This window comes from Schistocerca americana, chromosome 10 (assembly GCF_021461395.2).
Source record: "Schistocerca americana isolate TAMUIC-IGC-003095 chromosome 10, iqSchAmer2.1, whole genome shotgun sequence".
In the NCBI taxonomy this organism is placed as follows: domain Eukaryota; kingdom Metazoa; phylum Arthropoda; class Insecta; order Orthoptera; family Acrididae; genus Schistocerca; species Schistocerca americana.
Window position 1 is genome coordinate 82,442,022 of NC_060128.1, and position 12,946 is coordinate 82,454,967.

The window sequence follows — 12,946 nt, forward strand, 5'->3', positions numbered from 1 at the left end:
GTGGACTGCGGACAGCTACTAGACCCGCATTCTATTGAATTCTATTTCCTGATTTCTGCTGCCAGTCACCTCGTATGCTGATCTGCAGCATCTCTCCGCCTATTCGTTGGTCTGTCTAGAGGTCTTCTTCCATAGGGAGTAATAATTCACATATTTCAAAGGCTTTCATTATTTATCCATCTGAGTGATATGACTTGCCCGTGCAAGCCATTCAGTTGTCATTGAGCGTACAGCATTTGGCCACTCCTATATCTCCTGCAGCTCTCAATAATGCTGGATCCTTCATTCCTCAGTGATCTCCTCCTGTAATGGGTCATAGATCTTTCTTGAGATATTCTGCTTGAAAACAAGAAGATTATTTAATTCTTTTTTCTGAACACTCTAAGTTTTGCAAGCATACAGTCCTACAGGTTTGATTAGTAATACTAAATATACAAAATAAAATAGTCATAATCATAGAACCTTAAAAAAAAGTATGCAACAAACGGGCACAATTAAAAGACTCATATATAGCTTTCGGTCACAGCCTTTGTCAATAAAAAGACACACACACACACACACACACACACACACACACACACACACACACACACAAGCAAGGTGCACACCTCACACACACACACATGACCACCATCTCCAGCATCTCGGGCCAGAATCTCTGCTACGAGATGCTGGAGTCAGCGGTCGTTTGTGTGTGTGTGTGTGTGTGTGTGTGTGTGTGTGTGTGTCTTTACTGATGAAGACTGTGGCTGAAAGCTATATGTGGGTGTCTTTTGATTGTGCCTGTCTGCAACTTGACGTGTCTTCTTTATGGTAAGTAGCAATCTATCTTTCCCTACATTGTTAATATTCCAACCTGGAATTTCGATTGTTTGAATCTTAAAATAAATAACTGCTACATTGATTTATAGTTGGACACAATATTATACAATTTGAATGGGTAGTATCAAGAAGTAGAGAGTAGCTGAATTCTCCATTTCTTGATACTACCATGTCTGATTGTTTGCCCATTCAGATTTTATTTTACTGCATCCCACGATAAAGCACTATGCCAGTTATGGTCTTTTATCAGTAATACAGCACCAGATGCCAACAATTGCTGGGAGTTGTTAAATTCGATATTTCAAATACATTTTAATATTTGACTCAACTGCAAGATGTAATGGTAAGGGTTTTATTGCCGAATAACATGAAATTTAAACTTCCATTCAATCAAGTAATGTGAAACACAAAACTGTACACTCTGATTGTCCCGTTGTAGTCCATTTCATCCTGAACCTCCGAAACTACTTCCAAACGTGACCTGACAGTAAGAGAAAGTAGAACCATGTAGGCTTGGTGTAAATCTTTTGATCGGTGTGAGAAAGACCTTTGTCAAGTTTAGCACATACTTTGATTGCATACAGTCGTTTCAAGTGTTGTCTGCACAGCAAAACATCACATGTGAACTGTTAATTGGCTCACAGAAATGGCAGTCGTGGTGCTTCCAGAGCAGAGAGTGGAGTTGTGTGGGAAAAGCTGAGGAGATAGTCCAAAGTGGCTGGACCAATAGGAGCAACAGAAAAAATTATTACTTTCTGGGCATACCTCATACATTTATATGCCACAAACCATTGTGTCAGATGTTGTTGTTGTTCTCTGTATTCCATTACATTGTATTAGATTCCTTTCTGTGCTGTCCACAAGTGTAATGAGGAAAGAATGACTTCCTATGTACTGATCTAATCTTAGCTTCGTGATACCTTCAGGATCACTACCCAGAATGTTGTATGACACTACCAGATTACTCTTTTAAAAACTTTATGATACCTACACACCCGAACAGTACCTTATGTACTTTTCTTACAGGGTCTCTTTCATAGATGAAGTGCCATTTCTGATAACACTAATGAGGAAATGAAATTATTCCATTTTATGCTACCACGAGTAATTATTCCCAAATATTTGTATGACAAAACTAATTCTGCTTATAAAAGTATAGTTTATTTTTACATGTATATCATGTTTCAAAGCATTTTGAGTCATTTGCCATCTTTGTCAACATGTAAGTGGATGTTACCCCTGTCATATCATTAATATACCAGATGTTTCAAAATAAATATCGGTGTTTTAATGCTTTGTAGTATTTATTACATTCAGCTTACAGTTGTAAACAATACATCAAATGAAAGAGCAACTCAAACAGTTGTTTTTACACAAGCTCTAAAGCCTACAGACTATGTTTTATGTGCCGACTTTGCAAATATAATGTTGCTACATGATGATGAAGATTTTCTTCAGTGATGAATTGACATTCCACCTAAGTGGAAATGTGAACACCACACACAACGTGTGCATCTGGGGTCAGCAAATTCTCATGAGATGGTACAGTTACAAGAAGAGTCCCCCCAAGTTGAATTTTTTTGTGCCATATTCCAGCAGAAAGTTTATTGCCCTTTCTTTTTTGGTGAAGCAACTGTAATTGGTGTTTCTTATCTTCATGCACTAGAACTAGGGCTCTTTTCTCAATTTGAAGAAGTTGAACTACAGGACTTGATTTGGCAGATATATCATGGGCTGCTTTACTGGCATAACTCAGTTAAATGATGTTGTACCCAACTAGTGGATTGGTTTAAAGGTGCCGGATGACTTCCACCCAAGCTGACATCATGAAATTTTTATCTTTGGAGGTTCATAAAGGATCATTTGCATGTGTCTCCACGACCCGCTGATCTACTGGACTTAAGAAACAGAAGTGAAGCAGTTGTTGCAACAATTACTCAAATGGTACTCACTTTCATTTTAGGCATTATTTATAATTGTACATTAATCGTGTAATAAATGTTACAGAGCCTTAAAACCCCAATATTCCTTTTGGAACACCTGGTACAATGTGAAGAGTAATGTCCATCATAATTTGTAGGAGCACTCCCAAAGTTCCTTGTCTCTGTGAAGGTGCCTCTGTTAAGGATGTTGACATTACATTAACACACTCACACAGTTTGTGCTATTAATCTTATCACGGAAGAGAGCCTTCGGAAATGTGGAATGAGTCCAGTTTTATGCAGTGACAGGCAGAAGTACCCACTGCAGGCAACTCCTGTAACAAATGTTAAAAACAAACTATGAGCAGTGGTAACTTACATTGATAATTATAGGAACTGATTATAATAATAGTAATAGTTATTACTATTATTACTAGGCTTTTCCCTATGGGTTCACCCTTGTTTGACACACATATTGAACACACCTCCTCCTCTCCCTGTGTGTGTCCACCTCTTCCTCCCTGTGTCTTAACACCCTATCCTCCCACCTCTATATGTACATCTCCTCTGTCCCTTCATCTCCTGCTCCCATTTGTTTGTCCATTTCCTCCACCCCTTCTCTCCAACCACATCTCCTCCACCCTCCCTCTGACCATATCCTCCTCCTCCTCCTCCTCCTCCTCCTCCTCTGTCTTTCCATCTCCATCTCCTTCTCTTCCTTTTCCTCCTGCCCACAGCCTCTTTGCACCTTATACCTGCTTCATGCATCTTCCACTCTTCCCCTCTCTCTGCCCATTCCCTCCTCCACCTCTCTCTGTCCCTCCATTCATTTATACATCTCAACACATCCTCAGCCACGTTGATTGGCATGTGTAGACCCTGCAGTACAGTTCAATGAAGAATGCTATACTACTCTCACAACATGCCTGCCGTGCAGGGCAGGCTACATTCAGGGGCTTAAAACAGACCACTATGCGAAGCAGGTCAATATCACACTCTGATACTACTCCAACACAATGCATCTGTTGTGCAGGGCAGCCTCTATGTTTGAGCCTGAAAAACTGTTTCTTGCTTCTAATATGTAGGCTGCCCAGTAAAGCAGGTTCATTTGGGAAGCCAATACTTTTCCCACACAATATGCCTGTTGTACAGGGCAGCATGTATGCCAGGCACTGTAAAAAAACACATTTTGCCCATATCTTCGCTCCTATTGGTGCTTGGTGCTCATAAACCTATACAGTATTGATACTTGTGAGGTGTGCCGAGTTTGAGCCAAATTTGGTTGAAGTTGATGCAGGGGCTTGGGAGGAGATCCCAGACATATATACATACACCCTGCTTTGTGTATGTAATAGATTATAGGACTTATGATCATAGAAATTACTTCAAGATTATCAGGTACTTTGAAAAAAGCCACAGCCTTTCCTGCATTTCTCAGCTGACACTTTCGTCTAACACTCCACACAAAACATTGATGTAATGTTACACATTACACTAACAGCTATCCAACTACTGGCAAAGCCAAAACTAGTTTACTGCAGACATTCATTAAAGTTAAGCGTAATTCATATTGTTGGTCCTAATACTCTAAAAAGAAGTGACTGATGGGGTATTCTTTTACTTTTTTGTATATTTTGGTATTTTCAATTCCCTTTGTAGTGTCTGCTGGCAACATAATAACCTAGGTCCCAGAACTTAAAACTTTATTCTGAATCCTAAGTAGCTATGCGTAATTGTATAATCTGTGTTGAATTTTAAAAATTAATCTTAGAAGTACAATTGTATTTCATTAATATACTGTTATCAGATACCACTGATAAAGTAAGTGCATGGGTGATCCAATAACCCTGTATTATTGAATTATTTTCACTTCCAGTATTGTAATTGTAAATTCACAGTTTATTCTAAATTAATTCTTACTTGGGGTGTTAAAAATGATTCCCACTACATTTTTTTTTTTTTTTTTGTTCGCAAGATCCATTTACTAAACAAACAAATACAGGTTATGTTACATGTATTCCCCATGAATGTCTATGCGCTTTTGCCATCATTCTGGCAGTGCTGATATTTGTGTAGCAAATCAATTTTTGGTGGTGTCCCAGCACCATCAGTGGAAAGCTGCATGGGGTTTGTTCATTTTTCAATCAACACACAAGCAAACTCCAACGACTGACTCGACTGGCCCTAGCAGTCTCCGAGAGCATTCATCTTACCTTCATTGTTTAGGGTTTGTGTTGAAGATTGTCACTGGTAGTTCTATGCATTGTCAGCTCACTTGCACCAATGATCTTTGCCAGTGATTTCAATTTTGCTTCCGATTTCCCTAAATCAGCATGTGAGCTCTTTTGATATTTTCAGTGATCAGCACAATGCGATCTTTTGAGTGATGCTTCCTTGCTGCTGCACTAGGACCTTTTTTTGACTTTTCTGAAGTGATTGTGGACATTTAAAGAAGCAAATTATATCTGTTGCCGAGCGCACAGCATGGAGGCCTCAGATAATCGTAACTGTTTTATCGTACTCTGCACTTTGTTTCAATATTGTTTTGACATTACAGTTGTTTACTAGAAACAATTGGCAGTGCAGTGCAGCAACAACCACCTCTGATAGAAAAATAACATGGCAGGAAATTTAAATTACAATTTGTCAAGAGCACACTGTACTTAGTTGGTACTGATTTGCACATAAAATGTATTTTGTACATATTTCATAGCTCATAAATTAGACACATGTTGCACTCACATCAAATCTGTAATTCTGATTCACTCTTTTCAATAGCATAGCAGTAAGGATTGCAAACATCGTAGTCAAAGTACTTAGTAACATAAGTATGTACGTTTGTTTGTGTAGCCATCTTCCGCAGCAGCCGTTAACATCTGTTATTATAGGTTATCTGTCTTGAGCTGACTGCAGTGTAATTGAAAAGAATTACACCAGGCGTGTTTTACTTATATTTACAAAGTATCTTCTGTGGTATTCTGTAAATTGGATGCACACGTTTATACTTTTTTTTAACAATAAAAACAGCGTTTTCTTTATAAAGTTGGTCTGCATGCTACTTCTGGTGTATCTTTACGCAATTTGCTTCTTCCCCTCTTGCTAGCAGTGGTTGGTGTTGACAGGCTCTCCAGCGCTGCACTATTTACAATTGGCTTTATTAACTGCTTTTTGTTCATCACTGCCGCAGTGCTTATGCCTTTTTGTTTGTTTTCATCCATGTTGTCAGTGTTGCCAACCTATGAAACGATTTGTGTGTGTGTGTGTGTGTGGGGGGGGGGAGTGAAATTGTATTTGTACGTAGGTAGAGATGTGAGAGGAGGTTTTTTTGCAGGGGGGTGGGGGTGGGGGGAGGAACAACAGGATGAGGATGACCTGGACAGCGATTATGGGACAGATCTGGGAGGGAATGATAGTGGTAAATGAAGCCTGTGGTTATATGTGTACTTTCAATGTTATATTAAGTGGTCAATCAGTTTAAAGAGTGTGGTTTGCCAATATGATATGATTATATAAGAGTTGTTTCTTTTCTGTTATGAATTTTTTTTTTTTGTTTTTTAAAAAAAAAAAGGTGAGGAGGTGTTTTTTGTTGTTGTTTATCCTTATGATTTCCACGTCTGTGTCTCTGGTTGTAATTTTATGTTGGTGTTGATGTAAGTGTTCTGCAATAGTTGAATGATTTGTCCCATACATCCATGATCTTACATGTTCTTTGTATCTGGTGTCAAATGTCCTCCTGGTTTGATCTATGTATCTTCCATCACATGTATTGCATTTCAGTTGGTATATTCCTGATTTCTGATACAGATCAGTTTTTCCTATTGGGAAGTATTTCTGAATTGAGTTGTTGGTTTGGTGTGCTATTTTTATGCCTCGTTTTTTTTTAAATATTGGATATTCTATGTGCGTATTTGTGGTTGCATGTAATTGTGTACCATCTTTTACTTTCTGTTTCTTTCACACTTTGTGTTGTTTCTATTCTTGTATTTTGTGGATTTGTTTGTGTGTGATTTTGTCCTGTAGTTGGTGACAATTGGGTGTTTGTGCTTTTCTGTTTCTTGATTTTCTTGTTCAGCTTTGTTACTAATTTCTCTTTGTATACATTGTTTGTGGCTATTAGTATTATAGTATTCATTTCCTTTTTGTAATTGTCTGTATCTAATGGTACTGTGTTTAGTCTGTGGAGCATGTATCTAAGTGCTGCCTGCTTTTGAGAATTGGGATGTTGTGATGTCTCATGTATAATTGTGTCTGTTGTTGTCGGTTTCGGTATATGGCAAATGGGTGTTGGTTGTTTTGAATCTTTATGGTGATGTCTAAGAAATTTGTCTATTTTGCTCTTTCTCTATTGTAAAATGTATCTCATCATCAACAGAATTTATGTCTGTGTTTAACTGGTCAATTTTATTGTTTGGTTTATCTATCAGACACAAGATATCGTCCATATATTTAATCCAGTATATGATGTTGTACCTGTTTGGCACTATTTTTTTTAAATATAATCTGTTCTACATGGTTAATAAATATATTTGCTATGGTTTCAGACACTGGAGATCCCATTGGTAATCCTTCACTGTGTAAATAGAATTCATTATTGAACTGAAAATAGTTCTGTGCTGTTATCAGCTCTAGAAGCCTGACTGTTTTTTTGATGTATTCATGTGGGAGTGTACTGTGTGTCTTAAGGTTTTGTTCTATAACGTTTATTGTTTCAGGTATTGGTATATTGGAATACATATTCTCTACATCAAATGAGAGGAGGAATTTGTACGTCTTTTATGTACTGAATCAATTGTGTGGTGTTTCTTATATTCCTGTCTTCTTGTAATTTGTAGTTTTCTGATAAGATTTTCAACATGTATCTTGCAAGTGGGTAAGTGGGAGCATTTCTATAATTCACAATAGCTCTGATGGGGGAGATCTCTCTTATGTAGCTTTGGTTGGCATCAGAGGGAAGGTGCACTGGGATTTATTTGTACCAGTTTTCCTTTTTCATTGTTTTCTATTGTATGTCCAATGTCTTTCAGAGGGTTTCTCAGCTTCGTTTAGAATCTGTTTGTTGGATCTGATTTTAATTTTATAATTTTATTTTTCGTGATGAACTCTTGTGTCTTACTGATGTATTGTTCTTTATCCATGAGAACCACTGTGTTTCCTTTGTGCCTTTTTGATGATGGTGTTGTTTTCTTGTAGTTTCTTTCTAAGTTTTATCAGTGTTATGGAATCTGCACCGTTTTGGTTTCTTCTGTTTTCTTTCATCTGTGTTATTATGTTTTTGATTTCATTACTGACTAGCTCTCTCATCAGACCAGTGCTTACCTCACTTGTTTCATTTCTGTTTTCCTGTGTGAGAATGCTTTCTCATTCAGCTATGAGGTTTTCTATGTATTTTTCATCTATCTTTGTGCTGACATTGTGTTTCAGACCTTTTTTCAAGAAGTTTTATTTCTTCTGTATGCAAAATAGTGTGTGTTAGATTGGGTGACATTTGTGGCTGTGTTGGGTGTTTGTTTAGCTTTTAAATTTGCCAGCTTTTAAATTTTCAATCTTTCTTGTGTGAATTTTTTTTCATTTTTTCTGTCACTGCATGTGTACGATTTTCAACCTTGCTAACAAGATGGGAGAAAACAGTGGTATTTTTCAGAACACTCGTAAGATTAAGATGTGCTGTATATAGTTCCCAATTTAGGGTTTGCTTTTTGGTATAAATAGAGTTGATTTCATTGTTTAGCTAAATTTTTGAGCTACTTGTTTCGTTTTTTGTGCACTGGCAGAACTGTTTTTAACATGTACATTAATATATTACGTAATCTGCAAGTATTGTTAAAATTTATATGTTGGATAGTTTTATGCAGGTTGAGATGAATCCTTCTAAACTTCATGTAGAGGCCACTTGGAAATGCCTGACAGTGTGTCCATAATATATTTGTTTGTTTGACCATATTCTGCAGCAGCTGTTAACTTCTGTTATTATAGATTATCTGTCGTGAGTGGACTGCAGTATAATCAAAAAATAAAAAATAAATGTACAAATGTGTGTATCCAGTTTACAGAATACCACAGAAGATGCTTTGTAAATAAAAGCAAACGTGTCTGGTGTAATTCTTTTTAATTACATTGGAGTCAGCTCAAGACGAATAACCTATAATAACAAACATATATTTGTGAATACCATCTCACCGCACTGGACTACAATTGCACTGCAGGCGACGCAGGATAGAAGAGGAGCGCCTGCGCATGCTGAAGGAGCACGCCAGCCGCCTCATAGGCTTCATGCCGCCCGGCGTCCTGCGCGAGGACGACCTCCCGCACCTGGGTCCGGAGCTGGCCAAGATGTACAAAGAACAGGCCATCTGCTGAACCTGAGCAGGTGAGTGTGGGTGCACTTTAGTGTTAGGAGAACTAAATAAAATCCAGATTTTTGGCACGAGCAATTGTGAAAGTGAACTGAATACTGGGCAAAAGATGAAGGGAAAAAGACTGTTCTAACTGACTTACAGGAGGTTTTTGCTTCATTAATTAAAGAAAACCATAGTCTCTGATAGCTACCCAGTACTGATAATCCAGTTATGATGTGTTAGATATTATTACTTAAAAAAGAGCTCCCCCTCCAGGTTGTGAAGGCCCAAGGGATGTCAACTAGCCACCGTGTCACCCTTTCCTGACTTTCCAGGCCATGGATCCACTACTTCTCATTCGAATATTCCTCATATGTTATCATGAGGCTCAGTGCGTCCCTTACCAGCCCTCTCAAAAAAATTTGGCCGTATCGGAAATCGAACCTGGGTCCTCCGCATGGCAGCTGTCTAACTGATCACCCAGCTGTGGAGAGGGACAGATGTTATTACTTAGTAATGCACTTTCTCAAACCAAAATATGGCAACTTGCTGACAACTAACACTATTGTCTTTCACATTGATCTTAATCTGCCCTTAACCTTTTTTTATGCTGATTCAAAGTTTTACTGACCTTCAATGTAGTCATCAGCATTGTGTATAATTTGTTGACAGTGATGTGGAAGTCGTAGGATACTCTTAGCGGTGCCAGTTGTGTTGACAGTTCGAGCGGCGCGGTCTATTGCCTGACGAATTTGTAGCAGTTCTGAAGCGAATGTCGAGAAGTGTTTCCTTCAGTTTACAAATCGAGTTGAACTTACGAGGGCTTAAGTCAGGAGAGACCAGTAGGTGGTATAGCACTTAGCAGCCCCATCAGTCAAACAAATCAGTAACAGCTTGCACTGTACGTGCTTGAGCATTGTCCTGCAAAATGATAGTCAGGTCCTGCAGAAAGTGTCATCACTTCTGCCTCTAAGCTGGTCATAGGTTGTGTTCCAAAAATGAACAGCATAGAGACAAAAGTGATGACACTTTCTGCTTGACTTGACCATCATTTTCCACGTACAGTGCAAGCTGTTACTGATTTGTTTGACTGATGGGGCTGCTAAGCGCTATACCACCTACTGCACTCCCCTGACTTAAGCCCTCCTAAGTTCAACTCGATTTCTAAACTGAAGGAAACACTTCTCGACATTCGCTTCAGAACTGCTACAAATTCGTCAGGCAATAGACCGCGCCGCTCGAACTGTCAACACAACTGGCACTGCTAAGAGTATCCTACACCTTCCATATTGCTGGCAACGGGTCATACACAATGCTAGTGACTACTTTGAAGGTCAGTAAAACTTTGAAAAACGTATCTATTTTGCACGAGCTGTAAATAAATAGTTGGCACTATTAAAGTTCCAACCCTCGTACTTGGGGTGAATTTTAACTTTCTGTTGAAGCTAAAAGTTTACCTTGACTCTAGCTGCCAGATCGTACGGATATTGCAAGTTATCATCCTGACGGACCTAGTAACTCTCTCATTTGTTCAATACCCAAGATGCGGTGAACCGAGATGACAGTGCAGCAGAACAGGCATTTCGTTTTTCAACTGAAAAGAGCACCACATGTAAGAATATTTCTTAACAGTGAACTGCCTCAAAACAGTTGATCAGCTGTAATGTGTGCAGAGATCTTGCATTACACCACTGGCATTTGCGGTTGCCTGATGATATTCCGGGGAAGGATGGTTGGGGAAAGGAGGGAAGGGTGTTGTGAAAGGCTCTGTCTGTAGGCCTCCTCGTCCAACATTTTTTGTGTAAACTGCAACACTCCACAGCAACAACAGTGAATACAGTAACTCCGGATATGCTCGCAAAAGTGTGGGTTGAGTTTGAATGTCATCTGGATCTTGTGTGTGCAGTGAAAGGGCAAACTGATCATTTATGAAAGGTAAATGAAAACACTGATCCTGAATGTAACTGTGAAAACTTCACAACTTTGTATGTGAATGAATGTAGAAGATACACCGTGCACAGTCATATGGTTATTTTGAAAATAAATACTTTGTAGTTCTGTGTGTAAGCTAAAATTTACCGCAGGTGTTTATCTTCATTCATGCAGAAGATACAGTCTCACTAAACTGGGTGGGCTTTTTTTTTGTAACAGCCTGTATTTGATTGTAGTATAATATGGACAGATGAAAAATCTACTCACCAAGTGGTAGAAGGATTGAAGGGAAAGGAAGAGGGATGGAGAAAAAGGACTAGGCGAAGTTTAGGAACTGGGGAGAGTTACGTTGGTGCCTGTGCCAGATGAGATCTGAGAACTTAAAGGTAGATGATGGGGTAATAATCAAGAGAGAGTATACTGTAAAAACATTGTGCAAGAGTCAGTAAGAGTGGAAAGGTAATTGCATCATACATAACAGACAGATGACGGAGGTGGGGGAAAAATATATTGGTCAGAAAATAAAGGATACAGAAAAATAAAAGGGACCACAAAGAATAGTAGGTACTGAAAAGAAAAACTGACACCCCAGAAATTAATGTAAATTTAGGCCAGGCAGGTGGCGCAAACCGAGCATATGTTGTAACGCCAATTTCCACGTACGGAGTTTTGAGAAAGTGGTGTCTGAGGGAAGAGTCCAGATGGCAGGTCTGGTGAAGCAAGTGCTGAGATCATGACTGCCATGTTGCAGAGCATGCTGTGCAATGGGATATTATGTTTTACCAGTACACACCCTCTGTCTATGCCCATTCGTCGCAATTGTAGTAGTTGTGTATGCCTTTGTACACAGTGGGAAGGAGAGATGGGCTATGGAGTGGTGCAACACCTGTCATCACAGGAAAGCAGGACAGGAACAGAAATGATTAGTGAACAAAAAAATGGTTCAAATGGCTCTGAGCACTATGGGACTTAACTTCTGAGGTCATCAGTCCTCTAGAACTTAGAACTACTTAAACCTAACTAACCTAAGGACATCACACACATCCATGCCCGAGGCAGGATTCGAACCTGCGGCCGTAGCGGTCGCGTGGTTCCAGACTGTAGCACCTAGAACCGCTCGGCCACCCCGGCCGGCATTAGCGAACAAGTTAACACAGTAAACAGAAGATTTACTTAAGTTGTATTTCTTCAAGCGTAGGAAGACTTATTACAAATAATACAACAAGAAGTACTGTCCACCTCTCAGTGTTGACAAGGAAGTAGCTACCTGCACTACAGCACGAACAATGTTGTCAGAGCCACGATTAGGCAATGTCTGCGTAGCATCACGTAGCAAAGGGGCTACAAGTGAGAGTGACCCATTGAGATGCCACCGTCCTTCATATACTGCAGTGGGAGAGGCTGCTCGTAGTCCAGAGCCACTGGAGGAGTGACTCAGTGGATGTACACTGTTGTGTCCACCAGATCCCCTGCAGTGCTACCGGTATCTGATAGAAACTCGGAATTCGGTCTCCATCTTAAAGATACCAGTAGGGTGATATTGATATGTGGCACCACAGTGGTATTCATACTAGTGAAGAAGGCTGAATGCTGTTAGCGTAATAGCTTATACGTGACACGTGTCGTTTCATAGGTGGCTGTCCCTTTGATGTAAGAGGCGATCAAAAAGCTTCCATTTGAGGATGTTGCTGCAGCGTATGTGCGACATTGCGTGATTCCAGTGCAGGTATACAAGCACTGACATGTAGACAAGGGTCTGGTGTGGCATTTCGTGTCTTTCCATTACAGATGGGTAGTTCGTGAACGAACGGGTGCAAAGGAACGGTTCACCAAGATGAACGAAAGGGCCGAGGAACGAATTCCAAGGAACAATCGGTTCATAGTTCACTTTGGTCGCGGCGGTCTACTTATAGTTCCTGGGAACGAGGAACGATT

At 39.5% G+C, this 12,946-nt stretch overlaps 1 protein-coding gene across 1 annotated transcript in view; it reads left to right on the forward strand.

Moving 5' to 3' along the window:
• The window catches only part of LOC124552480 (meiosis-specific nuclear structural protein 1-like), a 91,682-nt gene that overhangs the window by 66,136 nt on the left and 12,600 nt on the right, over positions 1–12,946 (forward strand). The window contains exon 10 of the mRNA XM_047126761.1: positions 8,948–9,111. Within this exon, the coding sequence (XP_046982717.1) occupies positions 8,948–9,101 (154 nt within the window). The 3' untranslated portion in view covers positions 9,102–9,111. The remainder of the gene's footprint in view (positions 1–8,947; positions 9,112–12,946) is intronic.